At 34.5% G+C, this 26,233-nt stretch overlaps 5 protein-coding genes across 5 annotated transcripts; 3 read left to right on the forward strand and 2 right to left on the reverse strand.

Moving 5' to 3' along the window:
• Positions 1-8,242: 8,242 nt before the first annotated feature.
• LOC9314746 (ethylene-responsive transcription factor ERF008) lies at positions 8,243-9,217 on the forward strand. Its single transcript, XM_002878633.2, has one exon. The coding sequence runs from the start codon at positions 8,441-8,443 to the stop codon at positions 8,930-8,932; it is 492 nt and encodes a 163-aa protein (XP_002878679.1). The 5' UTR covers positions 8,243-8,440; the 3' UTR covers positions 8,933-9,217.
• A 1,525-nt stretch (positions 9,218-10,742) lies between these two features.
• LOC9314747 lies at positions 10,743-12,132 on the reverse strand (the record flags this gene model as incomplete). Its single annotated transcript, XM_021028313.1, is given in 2 exon segments — positions 10,743-11,604; positions 11,846-12,132. Coding segments are annotated over 2 exon segments (387 nt in total), but the record flags the coding sequence as incomplete, so codon positions are not given.
• Positions 12,133-13,497: 1,365 nt separating this feature from the next.
• LOC9316561 (polyadenylate-binding protein 4) lies at positions 13,498-16,662 on the forward strand. Its single transcript, XM_002878634.2, has 9 exons — positions 13,498-13,973; positions 14,148-14,266; positions 14,343-14,999; positions 15,093-15,170; positions 15,263-15,352; positions 15,435-15,569; positions 15,707-15,868; positions 15,946-16,128; positions 16,224-16,662. The coding sequence occupies exons 1-9, from the start codon at positions 13,691-13,693 to the stop codon at positions 16,482-16,484; spliced, it is 1,968 nt and encodes a 655-aa protein (XP_002878680.1). The 5' UTR covers positions 13,498-13,690; the 3' UTR covers positions 16,485-16,662.
• A 2,935-nt stretch (positions 16,663-19,597) lies between these two features.
• On the forward strand, positions 19,598-23,695 carry LOC9316562 (filament-like plant protein 7). Its single transcript, XM_021028420.1, is given in 7 exon segments — positions 19,598-19,786; positions 20,232-20,347; positions 20,641-20,764; positions 20,854-21,713; positions 21,715-22,808; positions 22,897-22,945; positions 23,035-23,695. Coding segments are annotated over 6 exon segments (2,709 nt in total). The 5' UTR covers positions 19,598-19,786; positions 20,232-20,278; the 3' UTR covers positions 23,548-23,695.
• LOC9314749 lies at positions 23,695-26,171 on the reverse strand. Its single transcript, XM_021028427.1, has 11 exons — positions 25,774-26,171; positions 25,549-25,632; positions 25,373-25,447; positions 25,227-25,269; positions 25,088-25,145; positions 24,823-24,990; positions 24,678-24,740; positions 24,503-24,597; positions 24,315-24,396; positions 24,116-24,226; positions 23,695-24,029 (listed from the first exon to the last, which is right to left on the reverse strand). The coding sequence occupies exons 1-11, from the start codon at positions 25,877-25,879 to the stop codon at positions 23,889-23,891; spliced, it is 1,026 nt and encodes a 341-aa protein (XP_020884086.1). The 5' UTR covers positions 25,880-26,171; the 3' UTR covers positions 23,695-23,888.
• Positions 26,172-26,233: the final 62 nt, after the last annotated feature.

Raw genomic sequence — 26,233 nt, forward strand, 5'->3', positions numbered from 1 at the left:
TAGATATCTAATTTCAGTAGTAAAAGTTGTTAATAAAAAATTTGTAAACTAAACAAATATAAGAATTTCGTTTCTATCAAGGGACTTTTGCAAAAATGCTACTTTTTCAATGCCACTTTTCAAAAATACTCCTTTTTAAAAACCTTATATAAAATGCTCTTAAAAATATAAGATTTACCCAAATATGTATGTAATATTATTAAAACATACACAAACTACATTTCTATGTATCTAAAATCTTATAAATACTTTATAAATACCTTATAAATGCATTTTAAATACCTTGGAAAAGCTTTAAAATATCTTGTAAAACCTTTGAAAAACCTTAAAAATCCTTTAAAATAACTTGTAAAACCTTTAAAAATACCTTATAAAACCTTATAAATACTTGGATCGAGTCTTACAAGTAGTAGTTACAATCCATAAGTACCTTATAAACCTAATAAAACTTTATAAAAATTTCAGATTTAAAAAGGGACATTTTTGAAAATGGACATCTAAAAGGGGCATTTTTGAAAAGGGGCACACCAAAAGGGGTATTTTTAACAATTTCCCTTCTATCAAACATGAAACATAATTTTAAAATTTTATAGTTTTAAATGATAATTATGTTTGATTAATTATCAAATATATTAACTTTAGATTTCACTAAAAATCACCAACGTATATAATAATTATATTCGATAAAACTTTTAAATATACTAACTTAAAATTCCACTCAAATCTACCTTAATTTTTTTATGAGTTACAATTGAAAGACTTTCAATATTTGTTGTAATCTTAAGAACTTTTAAGTTATGTAGCAAAATTTATTTTTTACAAGCTACAAATTTTCATAATATCTTGTTTTTATTTAATTAACTAATATTAGTATATTAACTAATTTTGTTGGATTTTTTGTTTCTAATTAAAATTTTTAGAAGTTATTTGATTAATTAAATTTCTTAAAAGATTCAGCTGTTACCATTTGAATTAAATTATTCAGCCAGATTTCACAAGAAATCACAAATAAATTCAGTTAGATTCAGCGATTCAGCCATATTTTTCGGTTACCATTTAGACTCTGAGTCAAGTAAACGCCACTATTTTTAAAGAGTTTACATTCCCAAATTTACAGTAAAAAATTTTCTAGTTGAAAAAATATAGCTAATTTAAAATTTATTAGAGAATTTTATATTAATTCAAAAACTATAGGGTACAAGTGATTGCATATAGATTATGTATGGTAGGCAATCCTACAAAGAAAAATGACAAACGAACTTCACTTTGTCATTTATATAAACAAAGATGAAAGTATATGTCATACCTGTGACGTTGAATAAGTGACAAAGTTAAAGTTATTGAACATATTGTATAAACGCCAAACAAAAAAAATATGATTGTATATTAATGATTAAATATGGAGCCTAATCTATTGTATAAATAAACCAGTATAATTATAATACAGATTAGGTTTCATAAGTACTGACAACAGCTGGATTACCCAAGTCAAACCCTCCCCTAAGCTTTCGCTGTCTCCATTTCTTAAATTTAGTAATTTGCTCACTATACAAAATTTTAATTGTCAACTTTTGATCATTTATACTCCCTCCGTTTCGTTTTACTTGTCGTTCTAGAGTTAAAATTTTGTTTCATAATAGTTGTCGTTTTAGGTTTTCGATGCAAATGTTTTGTGAAAATTCCAGTTTTATCCATACTGTTTTAATGTTTCCACCAATGAATTTTTTTATAAATTATATTAATAAAGGGTAAAACAGAAAATTTAATGCTTTTCTTAATTTGTGTGAGAAAACCTTAAACGACAACTAAAACGAAACGGAGGAAGTATTTGCTAAAACATATTCATATTCTCTTTATTTCAGTTTAATTGTCGTTTCAAAATTTTAAATTTGCTTTCTAATATAATAGATGTTGTTTTAGATTTTCAATATAAATGTTTAGTAATAACTTCAATTTTATCCCTGTTTTAATAATTCGAGCAATAAAAAATTATATAATATACATATAAAAGATAAAACAGAAAATTTGATTATTTTGTTTAGTTTATATGCAAAATATTGAAGGGATATGTAATTTGAAACAGAGAAAGTATATTATAATTATTTAAAATCAGAGTAAATAAAATTTGGCGTTGGAAAAATTATAAGCCTCAAAATAGACATATGATCACACTTTTTTACTCTGCTAATTAAATTAATTATTCGTTAAATAATTACCAATTAAAAAAGGTTATTTTAAAGACAAAGCATCTTAAACGATTTAAAAGCTTTGATGTATGAAGATTTTTCTCATAAATTTTTTTTTTTTTTTTGTGCACCCTGTCATAAATTATTTATAAGTTAAAATTTTATTCATATTCAAATGGGACTATGTTCGAATGTTCAATAACATGATAAAAGATGCTCTGTTTACCGCCATGTAAATCCAAATCATACGATTTTTATTTTCTTTTTCTTTTGGCAAAAATCATACTAATCCAAATCATACGATTTTCTTTTTAAGTCGGTAGTAGGAAATGTCGGTCACATTATGTATTCACGGACAATTTGACATGCACGATTGCTAACTTCTAAAAGATCATTAATATATAATCAGCTATATAGTTTGATTGGCTTAGAGCCATTGCCTCATATGTCACTTCCTACTACCGACTTAAAATTGGCTTCGAACTCCTGTAAGAGGATGTTAAAAGATGGTTCTGGTACGGTCCTTGTGGACCATTAGACCTAATGATACGAAAAGATGACAAGAAATTAAAATTACAAAAATATAAGGATTAAGGACAAACAAATCATAATTTACTATTAAAAAAAATTGTGATTTTTAGACCTCATGACGCCAAGAAGTATTCAAATTAGGTTTTCACCAACAACAATAGTTACCACTTTGTAATGCATTTTTTTTTGTCGGCCCCTCGCAAAGAAACCACTTATCCCATTGCATTTTTTTTTTTAAAAAATTTATCCCATTGCATTTGTTTGTTGTGGTTATAATATTTGAGTTATCTACATATATATTTTGATAGTTATGCGTTTATTACATATGAAAGAAAATTTGTATGTTGAGTTGAACAATTGGCAAGTAGCAAATATACCAATCGGATAACCAACCCACGTTGGCCCAGTTGGTAAAGGGCTCACGGCATCCTGGGTTCGATTCGGGTTGGCCACCTTCCAGCTCCCTTAACGATGGGGTAAAGCGTACCCGGAAGCAAGGCCTCGTGGATTAGTCTTTGGGCCCAGGAAACCTTTGGGATTCCACGGTTATAAAAATATATATATACCAATAAGATATTATTGTATTCATCTTATTAAAGAGGGATTTTGGTTGCGGTGCTAAACTTTTGCAAAAAAATCATTTCTCACAAGTATATATAGTTAACAACAAAAAACATTTCATTCACTTCACCAAAAAAAAAAACATTTCATTCAAAATATTTACAACAACAATCCACATTAAACTTCCACAATAAATCAAACTCCACATGTAATGTTAAGAGGGGGAAAATAGTTTCATTTTCTTTTCGTATCAAAGCAATATATTCCAAATTTAATTTTGGACTGACCACATTTTTTTTTGTACTTCCTTAATGTTTTTCTTTCTGTCTACATCCTTAATGCTTTATTTTACCATTAAACCCTCTCCATGTACATTGAAACAAAGTCAGTCAGGGCTATAATAGTCAATTTACGTAATGGTTTATTTGAAAACACTAGGCCTGGGCACGAACCAGATATCCGGAAAAATTGTGATATTTGTTATTCGATTCGTTTTAACTGAATACCTGATTTTGTGATTTGCTTTGATTCGAAAATTCCCGGATATCCGGAAATTCGAATATCCAGATTTTTTTGTGATATTTGCGGATATCCGCTTTGATAAATATAAATATTAAAAAAATCTGTAAACTATATAACCATATCAGATATTTAAAGTTTTTATTTAACATGCTTTCAAAATAAGTTCCAAATATCAAACATAACTGTTGTTGTTATCACCGGTCAACAAAATGTTATCACACTAATTCCAAAAACCAAAACCCGATAGATTAAGATGTCATTGATCAAAACATAACATTAAAGAAAAATGATAAAACAAACATCTTAACATAAAAACATAAGGTAACAATAATACACAAACTATTTATGATATCTATATATAGACATAACTATATATCAATATATACTAATTCAGCAGTCATCTTTCCAAAAACTGCCTCATTCTCCTATTGACACGTCACTTTTTGATAACGTGTCACAACCACAAAATTTTCAAAAATGTTGACAAATTATTTTTATTATTTTATTAATTATTAATCTCAATAAAAACGCAAAATAAACATAATTATTTAACAAAAAAAATCGGCAACTTCACACGATCATGATATCTTTTCCTAACTTCTCTCCACTATCTTTGTAACTAATCTATTTCAAGTCCATTAACTAACTATCTATAATCTCTAAAAATAATAACTTTTTTATCCATAAATTGTTTTCTTCTTGCGATTACTCTTTCTTCTCAGTTTTTCATAAATTATTTTTTTTCTTATGCAATATCCTTTGGTTTGGTATCTTTTGTTTGTTTGTTTGTAATGAATGAGTCTAATGACTATTCTTAATTTCTTAGGATTCATCAGAAGAAGATTAAGCACACCTATGCCAAAAATCGGGGCAAGATTGAAGGAATATAGGAAACTCATGTTATGTTTGATTCGAAACATTTCCACGAAGCCTAGAGTGGACATGAAGAAGGAGTATATAATTTAGCATTTCTCGAAATGGAATAATATTTTTGGTATTGTTAAGTAGCCATTTTTTTTTCTAACTATGTTTTTCCTTTCGGTAAAAAAAGAATTTATCTTCTTCTGATTCATTTTTCTTGATTTTCAATATATATTGGTTCGCTAATTTAGCCTCTATTAGTTTGACAACAATTAATTATTTTTTCATAAAAACAAATACAATTCCTAAAAAATCTCCACTTTTTTTAAACCTAAATTTAACCAACAAAATTATGGCACATAGTAAATTGTATTTAACCACTTTTCTGCATATACTGTGTTATATTTTTTTCTGCAGATTATGTTTCAAATCTCTTCGGTTAAAATTTTATATAAATTTTATAAAAATCACTAAATTAAATTATTGTAGTTTTTATTTTTTTTGTGTGTGTAAACTACTACAATTTACTAAGCCCTTACATAGTAGGGGCCATAATGCTAGTTCTAATATATATCAAAAGATACGGATCGAAGCGGATATTCGATTTTTTAAAAAGCAATATTTGTTATTTGCTTCGCTTTTTACGAATACTACATTTTCCTATTTGCTTTGGTCCAAAATCTTACGGATATTCGGATTTTTCGAATCAAATCAAATCGAATACCGAATCGAAGTGGATCAAACGAATATTTTGCCCAGGCCTAGCAAACACCATACATTGTCCAACCGACCTAATTTTTTTTTTGGGGTCAAATAAAAATTCAGATATATTCCAATTTCTCAATGTAAAAAAGAAGCATCAGTTTTGAAATGTGAAATTGATTAATCAACTAGAATATATACATAGAGTTTCATCAAAAGCAGAACAAAAACACTTTAACAGAAACATAGAATAAATGTTTGAAACAGAGCACATTGTAGATTTAGTGAGCGTTTTTCGACCCTAATCAAAGTTGCAACAAACTTTGGGGATTTTTGCTTTCGAAGTAGCGCAGAAACATGATACAATCTGATTGTTTTGTCGAGTAGGCAAACAGGTTGTGTGTACAGTAATGGTAGTTTTGTTTTCTCTAGCTACGTTTCCTCCATATATACAGTATATATTTTCAACTATTCAAAATATTTGGCGACAGCGCAACAATGTCCTTCATAACTCCCAGAGGATTGTTCCTCATATCATTTTCAAGATCATTGACCGAGAGATTCGCAATATCATCTAGACTTCACAAGAGCAGTTGGCGAAACCTTGTGGTTCTTTGGATTCGGTAGTTCCTTTTCTTTCATTACGTCTTATTGTAGCATTGTTTTTCAATTTTTTTTTTTTGTCTTGACTACTTTTCTGTAAGCATTTCTCTTTGTAAAAGCCTCAATCTTCATTAATATGAAATTTATATCTTTAGAAAAAAAAAAAAACTATTCAAAATAATTTTTTTTAAAGGTTTTCAGCAAAACAAAAACCTTTCTTAAAAGTTTATTGCACTCTTTGTCAAGAAGAGTTCAGTTTGATATATAATTAATCATAATTTAATAAATTTGACGGTAATGACGATATATTAGATTGCATATTGAAATTGTGCAAGAATCATTTAGAAGAAATTGTGCAAGAAAAAAACATCTTTAAATAACTACATTCATGTATAAGAAAAACAAAAATCTTATCAATCTCTTAAATCTCTTACTAATAAAAGGAGATCATTGAAGCTTCTCAATGTGTCCACATCAGATTTTCTAAAAAACTCTCTCAAGATGCCACGTCAGTTTACTTTCCTTCAAATTATAAATCACTGCAACCACGTCACACTCTTTACAAGGACGATCAATATTCACCGCCCATTGGCCAACTAGATTAGCATCTTAGGTCGTCAACTTACGTGTCTCTTCACCTCTCCCTCATAACGGAACTGCCACGCTTCGCCTTCCTTTCTTCTAAATCCTCATATCGCTCCATATATATAATAGAGAAGGTTACGAAAAAACCTCAAACGTCAAACGTATCGTCCTCTGCAGCTGTGGAACGCTTTTCAAATCCTTCTCGGTTACAGAGATCGTTGAATATGAAGGTTTGTTTGCTCCAATTAAACATTCACTTTTTTTTAGAGAGATCATCAAATCCTCCATGATTAGATTTTACAACTAATGTAAGATTGTTCAGATTCAAAGGCTCATGCTCTTGAGATATATTAAAAGAAAGAAGAACTGTTGGTCTTTATTAAGTAGCAATCATTCGTATACTTCCTCTTCACTATTCTGTACTTTATTTTTCATTGCCTTTTTTGGATAACTTTGCTGCAATTGTTTGTCCCTGTAAATATATGAGTTTAGTGATAATCTTCCCCTCTGCAAACAGAACCATTGCCGACAAGGGAAGCGCCTATTCTGATGCAAGTTAAGTGTTGGTGGAGTAAAGAGACATGAAAAGCCTTTGGTGGAGTAAATCATATGATCTTCAAGGCTATTACTTTTAAATCGCGTTTAGAGTAAAGAATGTAATTACATTAGTTTATATCTTTGACTTTGATATTAATAGCCCATAGGGATTGTTAACTTCTATTCATGTTTCAGCAACAACAGAGAAGGGTGTGGAAGAGGCCACCCGGTGACCTGAAAAAGAATCAATAAACATACATACCTACGTGGTTAACAAGATAGTTGAATGCTAATTTCTTTACTATTCCAGTAACGTCTCTTTCTGTTTTGTTTTTAGGTAAATGGATCAAGTGGAGAAACCATTTCATGTACGTTTTTCTAAGAATACCCATTGTTGCCCTGTTTAACATTGGTATTGCATTTGGCCATCACGAAGGAATTGACCTGTTTAACATTGAGTGTGTCGTTTTGTGGTTATCGTTTTAAAATTATGCTCTATCTATGTAGAGTCATATTAGAATGTGAGTTATGTTTCATAGAGAATATACAGTCCATTGCTCTTAAGTTTTAACTTTGTAATGTCATGCCAAAAACATCAAATGTAATTTTGTCATAGAGATGGAACTTAGTAAATAATGTGTCCAATCATGGCTATTATTTTCCTACGTATACTTCGAAGCTCAATCGCTTTGATTTCTATGCTTCATATTGATACATGTTCAACTCCTACTTTGTAAAATTATTTTATAAATTACAATGAAAAAATTATGAATAGATATAATTGAACAATTAACAGTATCATATATGTTTCTTTACTAAAATAATAAATGCAGCATCACATGAAGTTTTGCAATGTATACTAACAAAAAAAAAAATATGTTATTAAACTTTAAATTATCAAATTTTAAATATACCCGGACGTAGCCCGGATTAGCCCCTAGTGATATACTAAAAATTACACACACTGAATATCCTTATTACACATTGCTCTTAAAAACTAGTGATATATATTTAATATTTAAGTATATAATACTTACAAAAAACCATATCAAACAACATTCAATTTTCTTTTTAAAAAATCATTTGTAAACAGTACATTTTTTTTTTTTGGATATATATATAGGAGTGGAAGGAGGAGATTGTTTGTCTGTCTGTGTCTTAGAAATATAAAAAAAGAATCTAAAAAAATTAAAGTGTCGGTGAATTCTCAATATTTGTCTTCTTCTTACGTCTTTTTAAAACCTCCTCCTTCCTCCTTCTTATGTAACCGTTTCGCCGTCAAGTTTCCAAATCTCTCTCTCTCTGCTCAAATTTCTCAATCTATGATTTTGTGATTTTTTACCCCGGCGGTTATGGAGACGGGAGCGGCGATGACAACGACTGTTACGGCGGCGACGATGGGGATTGGGACGAGGAAGAGAGATCTAAAACCGTACAAAGGAATAAGAATGAGAAAATGGGGAAAATGGGTGGCGGAGATTAGAGAACCGAACAAGAGGTCAAGGATCTGGTTAGGTTCTTATTCTACACCTGAAGCAGCGGCGAGAGCTTACGACACCGCTGTTTTTTACCTCCGTGGTCCTTCTGCTCGGCTTAATTTCCCGGAGCTTTTGGCTGGACTAACAGTTTCTAACGGCGGAGGAAGAGTTGGTGATTTATCGGCGGCGTATATAAGAAGAAAAGCGGCGGAGGTTGGTGCTCAGGTTGATGCTCTTGGAGCGACGGTGGTTGTGAATTCCGGCGAGAAGAGCGGTAACGGGTCGTTGGAACGGGTCGATTTGAATAAATTACCCGACCCGGAAAATTCGGATGATGATGATGACGAGTGGGTGAAGAGGAGATAGAAAAAAAAAAAAAGTAGTTGTAGAAGGCAACGAGAATGTTTGTCTTTACGATGCGCTATTATCGCTAACATGCGCTTTTCGTTTGAAGTGTTAAACATGCGCCTCCATTGTTTTGGGTTTTGTTTCTTCCTCGATAATCAAAGATTTTAAAACTCAAAACTCTCAAATTTGTCACTTACGACTACAAAAATAGATTTGCATGATCTTTTGTATTGACGAATAACGACGTATTATTTAAACTTTATGTCCTAATAACAACGTATTAATCGAATTTATGTTCTATTTTATCGATTACTTTTACCGTCTCACTTTCTTTTTAATTGACGTCAAAAATGTCAGAACAGTACAATTTTAAATGATGAGAGTATCATAGACCCATAGTAAAATCTACATAAGGCTATGGCTTATGAATGGTTTTGTAGTATGCTCTAGACCGGACTAAAATCGAACTAATCCGTACTTAAGTCACTATTCATCATTGCGAATTAAAATTCTCTATACTAATACGTATTTGAGCATAAAATTTGATACTAACATAAATTCACTGTTGGTCTGGTATTTTTTCATTCCACTCCTTATAAGCTTCATACTAATAGTAATAATATTAAAGTGTATACTATTGTCTTTTCGATACTATAGTCCGACGCTTTGCTTACTAAAATATTGATACGCATAGTCCGATCCGCAACGTATGAACCAACCATTCAAAGCCTTAATTTGTGTTCTTTACAAATATTTTACATACAAAGTGCATAATTTGAAATATTGAGCATAGTCGTCCACAAAATAATTGAGTCTGCTTTATCAGAAAGCTGAAGATGCAAAAGTATCTCAGTCCGTGAAAATAATTTTGATGTGTTTAAATTTTAAAAGTAGAGTTGCGAAAACACTTCTCTGTGGAAGTTGGTGTCCTACAACTAAAGCACTAAAATTATTGTAACCACTAAAAGTGATTTGATGGTTATTTTTTTTTTAGGAGTTTTTAATGTGGGGACAAAAATAATAATACAATTTGCTCATTCGGTTTTAGGGGCAGAGTTGGTCGGCAAGATTCTTCGGTGATTCTGATATTTGGTTAGTGTACACATTGGCCAATACCAAAACGTGAAAAGTGAGGAACCGTTTAGATAACGGGTGATATGTGAGTCTAAAGATTTGACGCAAAACTTGTGACCACAAAAGAGCAACACACAAAAGATTCGGACACGAGACAACAACTTTTTTTCAGACATGTTATGTGTGATTCCCCCAAGTTAACCCAAAAAAAAAAACGAGTTTGAAAAGTAATAACTGAATCTGAATGTGAAATTTCGGTTTATGGGTTTTCTTGAATCCATACATATTTTCAAACATTTTCGTATGCCTCATGATGAGCCTTTGACGTTGATATTACTTTCTTTCTCGTTTTTGCTACATAACCGAATTTTCTGCCAAAATTCGCAAATAACGCGATGGTAAAACGGTAAGTAAGCAGTGTATTTTTGGCGTGTGGTTTAAACAAATAACATAATATCATATAAAACTGTGTGTAACCAAAGGTGACATTTTTTACCATATGCATAAATTCCTATTTTTTTTTTTTTTAAAGAAATATACTCATACATTTCATTTTATTAGATGTTTTGTAGGTTTTTATGTAAACTTTAAGTGCATTTAATATTTTGTAGTTATTTATATTATGTAGTAATTTTTTATGATTAGTTGAATTGTTTTAAATATAAATATTAAATGATATATTTTATAAAAAAAATGCGCGTTTTTATCCAATACATCTTACAAAAATAAACGGAGTAAAATAAATAAACTAACTTATTTCCAATTCTGCCATCTTTTTTTTCTCAAATAAAATGGTAAAACTTTAACTACATTTAATGCAAAATATAACCTTTTTTCCTTGTAAGAAAAATGAATGAAACAGTAAAAGATTAATGCAAATGGTAGCTGAACAATATTTAGCTTAAGCTTACTATTAGTGCCCATTGTTACCGACAAATTCAGCAGCAAGACATATAAAGATATTTTGGTTGAACCAAAGCAAGAAGTACCGTAAAAGAGAGTACTTTGGTGGATAAACAAACCAAAGAAAGAGAAAAACTTTTTTTTTTTTTGTTAATGAATCTGATAACCTAAACCCATCAACAAAAGCAGCAGCTGATTCTGCAGAAAGACAGAGAGATTTGCACTTGCATAGTTTTTACTAAAGGAAATCCTCGCGACAATTATGCGGAGAAAGAGAAACTAAAAATGGCCTAGAAAAAGAGTAAAACAATATCTTAGCAGGTCTTCTTGGTTGGTTCTTTCTTAGGAACTACTGGAGATGTGTGTCCTCAAATCTCTAACAACTTCCTCATTGTTCTTATTGACTAGCTTTTGCACTGCATTGAAAGTCATGAAAATGGTTCATCCTTAACTCAAGTAGATAGAAAAGTGATATGAGACCATCATAATATGTGAACAGAGGACAGATTTGTCCTCGAACTAACAAAACTCTTAACAGAAACACTCTTACAAAATAAAGAAACTAGATGAATTGTGGTGCTATATAAGGTTATAACTCTAGCATGATAGTCAATTAGATTAGACTGAAAACCATAACAAAAGCTTCAAGATTTTCAATCCATGCTATCACAGATCCATCACATGAGAACCGGATTAGTAAATGCCAATGACATCTAGTGAAAATATTATACAGAGCGCTCAAAGTTCATTTACTGTCTATGGCACAAACTTCCACTACCTATGGACAAAGCGAAAACGTACCATAAGATTTCAGGTGTGTGTCAAGAAGCTTCTGTTCTGTCGATTCATAACGAATCAGACAGACGATTTCCGTAACCCCACACAACCCAATGTGTTTAAAATAACTTTCTTGTTTGACTTCATTTCAACCAGCACAGATTGAATAGGCAAAACATCCAGTAATATAAAACAAGGAAACCAAAGCCATCAAAGTTATAATCTGAAATATCCGCATAAGCCTCATAAGTTAGTGATATAATAGAGACACAAATTGTTCGAAAAGCCACAAGCAGGAAAGTATTACTTGAGTATAGAAGTCCCTACAAAGCATTTTCCAGTCGCCTTTTATCGCCAGAAAGCCAATGATTCAGAGCTGCCGAAAAGGGAAAAAAGAGAAAACCTAATACAAAGCCAATGACAAACAATATGATGATTACTATAAGAAATGCATTCTGTTTAAAATATTAACAGATACAGAGAACTCTCAGTTCTTTCACTGCGTATTAACACAGCAAAAACATCCAGTGCCGATGAGAAAAGCAAAAACGCGCCATAAGATTTCATGTGCGTGTTAAGAAGCTTTTGTTTTTCATTTCAAAGTGAGCATACACTTTCATAACAAATGAGACAGAAGGTTTTCCGTAACTTACAAAAGCCAATCTCTTCATTTCTAAATCTTGTTTTCCAACAGCTTAGATCAAAGGCTTTAGAAATGAAGAGATCTAGTTATTTAAAACAAGGAAATCAAATCCAACAAAGTTATAATCTGAAACATCCTCATAAGCCTCATGGGGCGGTCATATAACTTTGAAAAGCCACAAGTATGAATTTATAACCTGAGTATAAAACTGCATACAAAGCAATTTCCAATTTGCCATTTATCACAAGAAAGCATGCGATCTAGAGCTGTTGAAAAGGGGGAAAAAGTGATCACTTAATAAAAGCAGCATCCTTAGAGAGATAACAAGCACACAACATGAGACATTCCTTAAAACTTGTTATGATCCCACAGTCCATACTCCACTTCTTGTCCTGCGGTTAACAGTCACGAAACCTCAAAAGTCAAAACTAATTCCAAGAAATCGAGAACTGGAATTCTCAATTGCAAGACTCAGCAGGCCACTATCATCACATTGCATTGCCTAGTGAATTTCCAATCAGAAAAGCTTACCGAAGATGAGTTCATCATAAACCAGAGATAATCTCATGAGACATTCCTTAAAACTGTTATGATCCCCACATTGAAGAAAAGAAAGACTAGTAAGATGGCTTATAAGCCAATGCGTAGAAGAGCTCACTCACTCTCAAAATCCAGCTTATAAGCCATCTTACTAGTCCTTCTTTTCTTCAATCTAAAAGATTCATCAAACCAACTTACAACTTTATACTCCACTCCACTTCTTGTCCTGCACAACAATCACCAATCCTTAAACTAACTGTCTACAACAATAGTTTGACACATTCTCAATTCCAAGAGTCAATAACCAGAAAAGTTACAAACTTTACAAACCAAATCAGATAACAATATCAACTACCATCAAATTCAACAGTTTTTGCATTGTAGACACAGTAACTTCGTGTAGGAGCTTACCGGAAATGAAATCGACGTAAACCGGCGACGGTAGCGGCGGAGCAAAGCAAAATGGGATGATGATTCATGATATAGGTAGGTCTCAAAAGTCACGAGAGGATCACGTGAGATATGGTGGACCAATCTTGAAAACAAATCGGACGGCTAATATTAAAGCAGACTAATTCTCTTATCTATCTCTAACCGTTAAAATATTTATTTTAACCTGGGACTAGGGTTTTCAGATTTAACTCTTTGTCGTGTAAGACTTGAGCAACTATATAATCTCAACTTTTCTCAATCACTATCCGCTGCGGTCTCGCCGTGCTGCCCACAACAATCTCCGACTTCGTCTTCCTCATCATCGTCGTCGTCGTCACCTAATTTATCTCTAATTTATCAAAAACAAAAACAAAAAAAAAACCTTACTTTCGTTTCTTCAAAAGAAAATGGCTCAGGTTCAAGCTCCTTCTTCACATTCTCCTCCTCCGGTTGTTAACGACGGGTCGGTGACGGCTTCTGCTACACTTGGAATCGGCGGCGGAGATGGAGTCAATCACGGTGCTCTTTGTTCTCTTTATGTTGGAGATCTGGATTTCAATGTTACCGATTCTCAGCTTTATGACTATTTCACCGAGGTTTGTCAGGTCGTATCTGTTCGTGTTTGTCGTGACGCTGCTACCAATACTTCTCTTGGTTATGGTTATGTCAACTACAGCAACACCGAAGATGGTTTGTGCCCTAAATTTTTCCCCTTTTTTTTGATTGACATTTTGGGTAAAGATCTGATTTTTCGATTTTGTAATCATTCCTTTGGCTAATTTGAGTGATGGGTATTGTTTAATTTGTTTCGATTGGACACTGATTAGGGAAATTTGTTATCTTTTGGGGTTTTTGTAATGATAGCGGAAAAGGCAATGCAGAAGTTGAACTATAGTACTCTCAATGGGAAGATGATTCGGATTACTTACTCGTCTCGTGACTCTTCTGCTCGTAGAAGTGGTGTTGGGAATTTGTTTGTAAAGGTATATTCTTTTGTTTGAATTCTCTTCTTTAGCAGGTTTGATTGTCTAATTATGTGTTTGTTTTCTATATGTGAAGAATTTGGATAAGTCAGTTGACAACAAAACTCTGCACGAGACGTTTTCCGGGTGTGGGACTATTGTGTCCTGTAAGGTTGCTGCTGATCATATGGGTCAGTCTAGAGGATATGGGTTTGTGCAGTTTGATACTGAGGATTCAGCTAAGAATGCTATTGAGAAGCTGAATGGCAAAGTGTTGAATGACAAACAGATTTTTGTTGGACCTTTTCTTCGTAAGGAGGAAAGAGAGTCTGCTGCTGATAAGATGAAGTTTACCAATGTTTATGTGAAGAATCTGTCGGAGGTGACTACTGATGATGAGTTGAAGACTACTTTTGGTCAGTATGGTAGTATTTCGAGCGCTGTGGTTATGAGGGACGGAGATGGGAAATCCAGGTGTTTTGGATTTGTCAACTTTGAGAATCCTGAAGATGCGGCTCGTGCTGTTGAAGCTCTCAACGGAAAGAAGTTTGATGATAAGGAGTGGTATGTTGGTAAAGCTCAGAAGAAATCTGAGAGGGAACTTGAGTTGAGCCGAAGATATGAACAAGGCTCAAGTGATGCAGGAAACAAGTTTGATGGGTTGAATTTATATGTTAAAAACCTTGATGATACCGTTACCGATGAGAAGTTGCGTGAGTTGTTTGCTGAATTTGGTACAATTACTTCTTGCAAGGTCAGCATTGTTTGTTTTCCTTATACATAATAACATGAGCAATGCAAATTTTTTCTCTTGATTGATTGGAAACTCTTACCTTTTAACAAACAGGTTATGCGTGACCCTAGTGGTACAAGCAAAGGATCAGGATTTGTTGCCTTCTCTGCTGCCAGTGAAGCTTCGAGAGTGGTAATTTAAATAATATTGTATCAAGACAATATTAAGTTTGTTTTAAGCCACTATTTTCTTTCTTGATTCATATTCTTTTGGGTATTCTGCAGCTGAATGAAATGAATGGTAAAATGGTTGGTGGCAAACCGTTGTATGTCGCTCTTGCACAGAGGAAAGAAGAAAGAAGGGCCAAGTTGCAGGTAGTACTTCCCACAATAGATAAACAACCCCCTACGGGCACTTATGTTTTCTTTGTCTCATGTCCTTATGTTTCTTTTTCAGGCTCAGTTTTCTCAAATGAGACCTGCTTTTATCCCTGGTGTGGGCCCTCGAATGCCAATATTTCCAGGTGGTGCTCCAGGTCTTGGACAACAGATCTTTTACGGTCAAGGGTCTCCACCAATCATCCCTCACCAGGTACCACTAGTTTTCTGAGCTGATCCGCTCTGTATCTGAGCTTGATCATGAACAAATTTATTGTGTTGGATGGAAGACTCTTTTAAAATTTTTAATCAATAAGCACTCATTTGATTCTACTTAAATCTGTGATGTAGCCTGGATTTGGTTATCAGCCTCAGCTGGTTCCTGGATTGAGACCATCCTTTTTCCCGATGATGCAGCCTGGTCAGCAAGGTCCACGACCAGGTGGCAGGCGGTCAGGCGATGGACCCATGCGCCATCAGCATCAGCAGCCAATGCCTTATATGCAGCCACAGGTTAGTAAAAAAAAATGTATTTCTTAAATCCTGGATCAAGATGAATCCTTAAGTCTTTGCTTTCTTCTCTCCTCTAGATGATGCCAAGAGGACGCGGGTACCGTTACCCTCCTGGTGGTAGAAACATGCCTGACGGTCCAATGCTAGGAGGCATGGTTCCAGTTGCTTATGACATGAATGGAATGCCTATTGCTCAGCCTATGTCTGCTGGTCAATTGGCTACTTCCCTTGCTAATGCTACACCTGCTCAACAGAGAACTGTAAGTCTCTCTCAATATATACATCGAGTTGCTGCGGTGTAGGAGAAAGAATAAGTTCACTTACATTCAATATGTTTGTTTTGGGGTTTGTGTAGCTTCTTGGTGAGAGTCTATACCCATTAGTGGACCAGATAGAGCATGAGAACGCTGCGAAAGTGACCGGTATGCTTCTGGAAATGGATCAGACCGAGGTTTTGCATCTGCTCGAGTCACCAGAGGCTCTAAATGCCAAAGTTTCAGAGGCATTGGATGTGTTGAGAAATGTGAACCAGCCATCAACACAGGTGAGTGAAGGCAACAAAAGTGGAAGCCCAAGTGATCTCATGGCTTCACTTTCCATTAATGATCACTTCTGAGAAGCTTTTGTTCGAGTTTTTTTTTACCTTTGACTCTCTCCTCTCTCTCTTTCTCTGATTGACAAATTTTTGCGGGAATCTATTTGCTGTTTTAGACTTTTTTGCTCGATATGATTGCTTCTGTTTTGACTTCTTACTTTTTTGGGTTGACTTAAAAAAGGATGGTTTTTTATTTTTATTTTGTTGGATTATTTTTTTACTATTGCAAATTTGCGATCAGTTAAAAATTAAAATACTTTTATTATTATTGATTTGAGTTTTTTAAGTTATTTGTTGGTTATTGTCAAGTTCGAGCAACAAGAGAGAAGGTGATTGAAGTAGGATATGTATAGTTTCATTAGCTAATCAATCCAATATTTAAGTTTCTGTGATTACCAGTTTTTCATAAATTAGGATATTCATAGTTTCATTAGCTAAGTAGGATATGTAAATTGCTTATTGTTATGTTTTGTCTCTAGGAGAAAACAAAAGCAAATCAAATGTTCAATTAGTTTTAATGAATTTTACAATTCATCATCATTCATCAATGACTCATAAAAATATACTATATATATAAAACCTAGAAAATGTAGTCTTGCAACAATTTTTTTTAGAATTTGGATTAGTAAATTACTACAAAACTTGTGTCAACGCTACAAATTTTTTATATTGAAGTTAAATTCCTCTAATTTTTTTTTTTTTTTTTAACATATAGTGTAATTGTCAGCTTCTTAAACCAAAATTGACGTATGCCACTATTCAAATCTAATTAAAAAGAGAATGATTATATTGGCCCAAGAGTTTACAAAAGCTTATGGAGTCCAATCTCAACAATATTTGGTGACATCTATTTCTTTTATTTTCTGAACCATTTTCTTGGGCACCAAGACTTTGGCCCACAAAATTTATTTTCAATTAATCTGCCAAATTAGGCCTCGGTCTTGAAATATCGAGTTCCTTACACTGTTCATGTAGGGATAACTCGTTTACGTATCCATTGTGTAACTTGTAATAAATTTAAAATTATAATATTTGAAACTTTAGACTAGAGTCTTTTTTTTTTAGACCTGTAACTGATCAGTAACCTGATTTTGCGGTCGCCTAATATCTTAGGCGTTAAAAATCACTTCATATCACCGGCTTATTAATAATTTATACTGAAATAGAATAGACCATAGCTTTGTAAAAGCCCACACAAACTCATGGACCATGAGTCATGGTAAAATAAGATAAAAACAAGTGGCATTTATGAAAAAATCTTGATGGTTGCTTCTTACCTTGTAGATGTGGAACTTTTCATTTTGTAAAAGTAGAGATTTTCACATAGATATTATATAGAGACCCTATTATATATCTCTCAATACTCAATTTATGTGTGTGTATTGGAAAACAATAAGTATACAAAAAATATTTTTTTTGCATGAAAAATCTAGGAAAAGTTGAAGAACGTTACATGGTTGATTAGAGACCAAGGCAACCACAAATATAGGTGGATGTACGCGGTATCAGATTTGATAAGCTTGTATGCTATGTTGCATAGTTTAGAAAATGAATACGTCCCACTTTGTACATGACACCTCTTCCAGAATATGGATTCAGTGAAGTATAACCGAGTGCTTTAGGGTGAAGACCGAAAGAGTTATCTTGGTATAGACGAAAAATTAACCACATAACATAAGTGTTTAGGTACTCATCCAGTTGGTTAAGGAAACAAGAACAAAACATATAGCAGACCGGGTAAAATATGTGCATAATAATCCTATGATCAATTGATACTCATATGTTCATGTTTTCATCAATCACATGCGCTGGATGTGCTCCACCACGCTGCTGCATTCTAGCCCATTCCAAGGTAGCTAAAGCAAATGGAGCAGGAGGCAAATTACCATTGGTGTTCCTCTTCCTCGCCACCAAGACGTTGTCCTTTCATGTAGCATGTAGAGCTCTTGTAGCTAGGCTAAAATTTCAGTCGGTTGAAATAACAAGTATGCTTGGTGGTAGTCTGCTTAGAAGAGCTTCACCCAACATTTCTTCCATAAGAAGGTAATCTGCAACATTAAACGATCTTTCAAATTCATCTAGTATACCCTCTTCTGGCTGTTCAACATTACGACATCCATCGGTCGCGCATGGGAGTCTTCTTACAGGAGCTTCAAGAAATCTGAATCCCAACGCTTGAATACTGACATGCTCGGTTTGGTAATAAACACGTTTGTGTCCACTGTAAACCATCACCGGCTCGCAAAGTGTATAATCCCTATCAACCAGCTGAAGACTACTCTGAATATTATCTAGAATGCGAGCCACGAGAATGTTGCTAGAGAAGCTGAAGTTTTCACTATCCTAAAATACACCAACATCATGATCCCGAAATTGAGCCATGATCTTGTATTTCAAAACTGTATTCTATCTTTGGAATCATTTTGACGGAAAAAAAGAAAAGAAAAAAAACATGAATACCTAACAAAAGTATAAAGGAATCCACCAAATATTAATACCTCATATTGAAATGGACAATTGTTTTTATTTATTTAATGTTGAAATAAATAATTGTTGTTAGAATCAACCAAATAGTAATCAATTTATATTTAGAAGTTATCAAATATTAACTCGAGAGTAGTTTAGAATTGTGTGATGACAAGTGACAAGTGACAACTACTATTTTGTTGTTGGATTAATTTTCTAAAACTGAAAAAATACTGATTTTAATTTGATAATCTATTTATTTATTAGTTCAAAGTCAATTTTCTATTCTAAAAGAAACCAACCTCTTAACTCTTAAGATAGAGATGGTAAGGTAAACAACAAAAACACTTTCTTAAAGTTGATTAGATTGCACACTTAACTCAATTAATTATTCATTAAGCATAAAGCATTCCCTACTACATAATTACTAATCACTCTTTCAATAAAAAAATCAGCTTAAAAATGTTGAAATATTAGAATTTCGAGGTCCATGAAATTCATAAACATGTTTCCCTTAAAATACAAATTAAACTTTAATTTTAATTTTGTTGCTTATATGAAATTCATATACATGTTTCCCTTAAAATACAAATTAAACTTTAATTTTAATTTTATTAATATTGTACGATCCAACGTTCATTAAGCGTACGTGGCCCATTTCGATCAGATCCTACCCGACACATCTCTCTCTCTTACACAGTCTTGATCACTCTCTCTCTCTCTAAACTTGTTTTTAACTTTGCCAAACAATCTCTTTTCTTCCTTAACCCTTTTGTCTTCTTCACTTGGTCTTTCTCTGATTTTAATCTCCATTGTTGTGTTTCTTGGAGAGGATCGGTTAAGTTTTGGCTAAGAAGGTGAGGAAAGTTTTGATCTTTATTCATGGGCTTTCTTCAAAATCTTCTAAATGTGGCTAACAAAAAAAGATGACTTTATTGTGATTGTGTCATGGGTTTCTTTTTAAAGTCTTTAAACTTTATGAATTGGATTTTTCTTCTTTTTAGTGTATAGTGCATGTTATAAGCCATTGATGGAGATTAGCTCAAGCTTTCTATTTATACATTTTTAGGAGGAATTTGTTTTAGTTCTGATTTGGGATTTTTAAGACAATTAGAGGTTTTTGTTTTGTTCTTTGTTCTTCAGTCTCAATCTGGATTTGAGTCTCATTCACTTGTGAATGTGGGTCCATTTTGAGAAATGTGGGATTGGAGAAATCAAACAAAACAAGAAAAATCTTTTTATGCAAATGAGGTTTTGAAGCATTTCTAAAGTCTTTCTGTTTTTTTGGTTTCTGTGTTATAGGATGTTGTGAAAAGTTTCAAGAGTAGTTTGGCTTGTGGAGGTAATAAATGGATCATAAAGGATGGCCTTGGAAGAAGAAATCAATGGAGAAAACCGTTGTTGAAAGCAATGGAGAGGTAAGTGGATATGATGATGATAACATTAATGTTTGATGTTAGGTTGGGAAATGGATCTTCTTTGCTCATTTATGTATCGTTTATCGATGTTTTAATGATCTGTTTGAGAGTCAAGTGTTATTTTGCTCATTGTGTCTGAGGTTAAGATTCAAGTGTTCTTTGTGATGTAATTTGAGACACCGATGATTGTGAAATTTGTGTAATAGCTAAGATTATCTTGATGAGTTAGGTTTTGTCTCCCCTGATTTTAGCCGTATTTGCTGATTCATGAGCTTGATTGTTCTTAAAATTAGACTGAGAAGGTTGTGGATGACAAGATAGAGCTGCAAAATCGCTTGAAAAGTCTAAATGATAAGCTTACCTCTGTCGAGGCTGAGAGCAATAAGCATGAGACTGAGGCGCAAGAAGCAATTGTTGGTATAATCTACAAACCTTATTTTCCTCGACTTTTGTCCTCTTCACGGTCTCATGTAGCTTCCTGTTCCATTTGCATTTTGTGTTAACAGGTTGGGAGAAGACAAAAGCTGAAGTAGCATCTCTCAAAAAGAAACTTGATGAAGCTTTGAATGAAAAACACATGAGTGAGGAAAGGTCGAGTCACACGGATGCTGGTCTAAAAGAATGTGTGCAACAGCTTCGTTTTGTTCGTGAGGAGCAGGAGAGAAGGATGCATGATGCTTTGACAAAAGCATCACAGGAGTACGAACAGCGATTGATTGTTATAAAGACGGAATTGGCAGGTACTGGTAAGAGGCTTGCAGAAGCAGAAGGCGAGAACACTCAACTCTCAATGGCTTTGTTAGCAAAGAACAAAACTGTTGAAGATTTAAACAGAGAGAGGGATCGTATCGAGGTTGATTTCAATTCTTTAGTGAGTAGTTTAGAGTCGAAGGAGAAAGAAAACGTTTCACTGAGATATGAAGTCCGAGTGCTGGAGAAAGAGCTCGAGCTTCGGAATGAAGAGAGAGAGTTTAGCCGTCGAACCGCTGAAGCATCTCATAAACTGCACTTAGAGAATGTGAAGAAAGTTGCAAAGTTAGAATCAGAGTGTCAAAGGTTACGAGTTCTGGTCAGGAAACGGTTACCAGGACCCGCTGCTCTGTCTAAAATGAGGAATGAAGTAGAGATGTTGGGAAGAAGAAGGGTCAATGGAAGCCCTAACAGTCTGATGATTGATTCCGAAAAAATCAATAACCTCACTGAGCAATTATGCTTAATGGAAGAAGAGAACAAAACTCTGAGGGAAGCCTTAAACAAGAAAGTCAGTGAGCTTCAGTTCTCAAGAAATATGTATTCTCGAACAGCGTCTAGACTACTAGAGTTCGAGTCTCATCTTGAAGAATCTTCTAAAGGAACAAACATTGAAGCCTAGCCGAAGTAGCAATGTGTCCCATGAAGTCTCTCTTGCATCCGTTTCAGAGTTTGACAATGATGATAAAGTTAGCTGTGCCGATTCCTGGGCTTGTGCTTTACTTTCTGAGCTGGACAATTTCAAGAACAAGAAGCAAATGGGATCGAGTTTGGTTGGAACCCCTAAAGCTTCAGAGATGAAACTAATGGATGATTTTGCTGAAATGGAGAAGCTTGCAATGGTTGCAAGTACAATCGATAACCGACCTGGAAGTTCTCCTATTTGTCCTTCTGATTCCATTTCAGCTACTGGTCCGGTAGAGAACGAATCTAATGAGAATTCATCAGAGGTAACTAAAACTCCTGGAACAGATTATTCATTAAATCCTGCCGCAGCTCCCCAAGATATTAAGTCAGATTCGTTACCTCGATCTCTTCATATCGTCTTGAAAGCGGTAATGGAGCATAAGCGTATCACACACAGAAACACTGATGAAGTTCTTGAAGATATCAGGAAAGCTCTGTCAAGTGTTAACCATTCAAGCTTTTCTGTGAAAAATCACCAGGAGAAAAAGACTATCACTGTGGAGGATAGACTAGATATGGAGTGTAATATCAGCAAATCGATTCACAGAATCATTGAAATTATCGAGGGAGTCAGTCTAAAAGATGAGAGGCATGTGTCCAACGGAGAATCAGAAAGGCTTTCAGGTTACACTGCTCGCGTCTTGCAATGGAAAACTACAGAGCTAAGTAGTGTGTTGCAGCGATTTCTTCAAACTTGTTACGATCTGTTAGACAGAAAAGCAGACATGAAGAAGTTCGGGCAAGAGCTAAGCTCTGTGTTGGAATGGATGGTGAACCACTGTTTTTCTCTTCAAGATGTTTCAACCATGAGAGATGAGATTAAGAAGCAGTTCGAGTGGGATGAATCACGGAGCGGAAGCGAAGTTGATATCGGAATATTTCGTCAGGTTTCTGAAGCAGAGAAGCTTAACACAGAAGATGTTTCCTTTTTGGCTTGCAAAGATCAGTTGATTGAAGACAAACCTGGTAATCAAAAGTTGTTGAGCAACCCGGTCGAAGAAGAGGCAAATGACAAGACATTGAGGTAAATATGAATGCTTGAAGACTTCATGTCATTGTCAGCAAAATCACATTTATTATCTCTGATGCATCCAACGGTTTTCTTGTTGCAGTGCTTCAGAGAACGAGCTCAAGCTGGAGGAAAAACAAAACATGCGAACCGTAAGTTACAAGCAGAACGAAATCAATTCCATTACACTGAGAATTCTTTTTGTCCAAGACCAATCTGTTTTATGTGTTTGATGATTCAGGAACTGGAAATCGCTGCTGCTTCAGAAAAGTTGGCCGAGTGTCAAGAGACGATTCTAAACCTGGGAAAGCAGCTCAAGGCATTGACTAACTCGAAAGAAAGTACAGCCTTACTTTCAGAAAAACTGATGTCTGACCTCGCCGACAAATCAAACAACCTAGCTGGTGCACAACCTTCACAAGAGACTACTAAACCAGAGAAGAGATTGACCAGCCAGAGATCATCTCTTCTGGACCAGATGAAGGCAGAAGATCACAACACCGGGGAATCCAAGGATCAGAAACCGCAAGCAGCAGATAAAAACGGAAAGGGAGGAAACAGTTCTGTTTACAATGAAACCATTGAGGCATTGGAACAAATTCTTCTCTCAGACAAAAGCAAAGGCTCCGACTCAAACTGCTTCGCCATTGTTCCTCAGAAAAAGAGCGGCGGAGTTAAGAGCCTCTGGAGAAAGTTGTTGGGGAGAAACAAGAAAAGTAAGGGCAAGAAGATCCATAATCCATTTGCCAACTAAGAAGATGGTGTCATCTGTCATCTAGACTATAATCTGATACCTTAATCCTGTTTCTTTATATGGTCCCAAACTTTTGCAAACTAAACTGTCATTTTCTTAGATTTTTTTGACAGTATATATATAAATCTCCACGTAGCTTATTACCCAATAAGATGATCATTCTGTTTTATTTCACTTTTAGTCTCAGAAACGAAACAATCAGTAATCTTGACGCAATGAATCTTTAGCAGGGTTAATGTAAATCTTCAACGTAAACACCAAATGCAAAGATCATTTGATATAATGTTATCTCAGGTTTCAAAGAATAAACTGTCAATTTTGTGGCCTTTAAAAGAGATTTCTCAATCTCTGTATAGAACAAACTTGGCGATGTCGTTAAGTCCAGCTTCCTTGTAGCACTGAGCAACCAGATCCAGCGATTCATCCCATGTCCCTTCAAGTGATGCTAGATTCAGTAAAAATGCAGCCTCGTCCAAAGATGCCTGAGAATTACAAGTTTTGTTTCAAGCCCTTGTATCCAGAAACATGATATGAGAATCTGAAATATGAATACAGGCAAAGAACAAACCTGAGCCATTGGCTTTCCCCTGTCTATATCCCGTTGTTTTCCTTCTCCTGTAACTCTCTCCTTATACTGCGCAATTTGCTCATCTCCCCACTCTGCTATTCGAGCAATTTCCTGGGAAATCATTTCATATGTTCCAACACTTTTTTTCCCTTCTCTTTTCGATTACCAAAATTTTTTGTTGATAGTCAAGGAATGGTACCTCGTATCTGTATCCTAAGGTCCACCATGAAGATTTCAAAGCACCCCTAGCTGCGTCTTTCGCTTCTAAGCTGCGCCCAAGTCTACAAAACCATAGGGGTCTTAGAGTTTTCTAGAAAGGACAAAAGCATCTACCCATGGATATATTAATAAGTGGAAAGAGGGCTGCTGAGATAGGAGCATACGAACTTCAACAAAACCTTTGCATTGAAAGCAAAAGGCCGGGCAAATCCGGGAAAGTTCCCTCTCTTTGTATAAAACTCGGTAGCCACCAAAGCTGAAACCTTGTATTAGCACGTGAAGATAGTTATAAAGAGAGAAAACAAGCCGACTACAACTGGATAGATGTTATTACTAGCCTTACATGGTCTCCATTCTCGATATGTCGAATAACTTTGCGTTCAAGAGAATCCGGAAACAGTCCAACCTGAATTAACAAAGCTAATAATGATATCAGCGGCAACCACGTGCCGAAAAGAGTCTGGTATCAACAGGTTCAATATATGTACCTTTCTTAAAAGATAGGCATCTAAATCCATCAGTCTTGAACTGGCGAAGTCACCCTTACTGTAAAGTTTCAACCCAGCTTCACCTACAGCATTGAAGATTTCTTGACTGGATTCTTCGGGTTTAGAAACATCTTCTTCCACCAATATTCTGTGAATGAACTGATCAACCTGAATGTTGGCCAATGAAGTCAGATAAGAGAATGAGCAGTCAACAAAAATGACCCTAAACCAAAAGCATCAGCAATGCTATAAAAAGACTCATTACATTATTGGCTAGAAACCACACCCCATGTTTCTGAACTTCCACCACAGGCATCTCCATACTGCAAACACAAAAAACAATCGTAAGATATAAAAAGAAGAGAAGAAACATGACAATATAACGAGAGAAATGAGGCACTAACCTAGGAGGAGCTGTTGGCCACCGTAGTAGAGCAATTGATGAACCTGCAAAAATGAAAGATAGTCACACAAACTCAGAACACTAACTTCAAAGACCTCAAGTGTTTCAAACTCAGATAAAATCTTATGTACATGTCCCTAATCATACCCGGACTCATTCGCACCAACGGAATAGTAAGAGGTAACAAGCCTTCCTTGGCACCAGGAGAAACTATGGATTTACCTGATACAATGTCATTTACAAGCAAAAGTCACCATTTCCCCAAGTCACACACAATAACTTGGAAAATACGATCAGCCAAGTGAGTGTAAGATTGAATTTACCTCTAGCTATGAATATGTTCAGCAGCTGCGTCAGATGCTTAGGAGGCTGAGCTTTTGCTATATCCTTGATGAAACATTCATGTTCTGCAAAACGAAAAATCTCACATAATCAATTCACTAGTGTTTCAGTTCAAATTCAGCTTCATAAACATCAAAAACCGATCTCAAGCCATTTCCAGAAGTTGAAATTGAAACAGCGAAAATGTGAATACTGAATATTCTCACCAGATAATGGAGAAGAAGAAGAGCAAAAGGATCTGGAAAAGTTTCTGCCTACACGAAGAAGTATCAGTCCGCGTTTCCGTCCGTGAACCGCCGCGCCGCAATTCATCCTGGAAGTTTTTCCGATCGCCGTACTGTTTCTCTTCCGATGAGAAGAAACTTCGAAAAAACTGTCACAAGAAAAAAAAAAACACCTCCCAAAAATAAAGCCCAATAATTAGGGTTTAATAATAGCCCATTAAAGCCCAGCAACTTTCGTTTTGTTCGGTTAAAAATAGAACCAGTCTCGAGCAACGTGAAATTCCGGTAAACCGGAGATGTACTTTCCCGATGTACAGTAGATAATTCAAATCGAGCTGCCACGTCGCTATTTTCCCACCAACTTTTTTTTTTTTTTAATAATTAGAAAAAGTTTCTAATTTACACGCTTCCCAATTCGTAAACAACTGTTAATGTTCTTTAA

The sequence above is a fragment of the Arabidopsis lyrata genome (assembly GCF_000004255.2).
Source record: "Arabidopsis lyrata subsp. lyrata unplaced genomic scaffold ARALYscaffold_4, whole genome shotgun sequence".
Lineage (NCBI taxonomy): Eukaryota > Viridiplantae > Streptophyta > Magnoliopsida > Brassicales > Brassicaceae > Arabidopsis > Arabidopsis lyrata.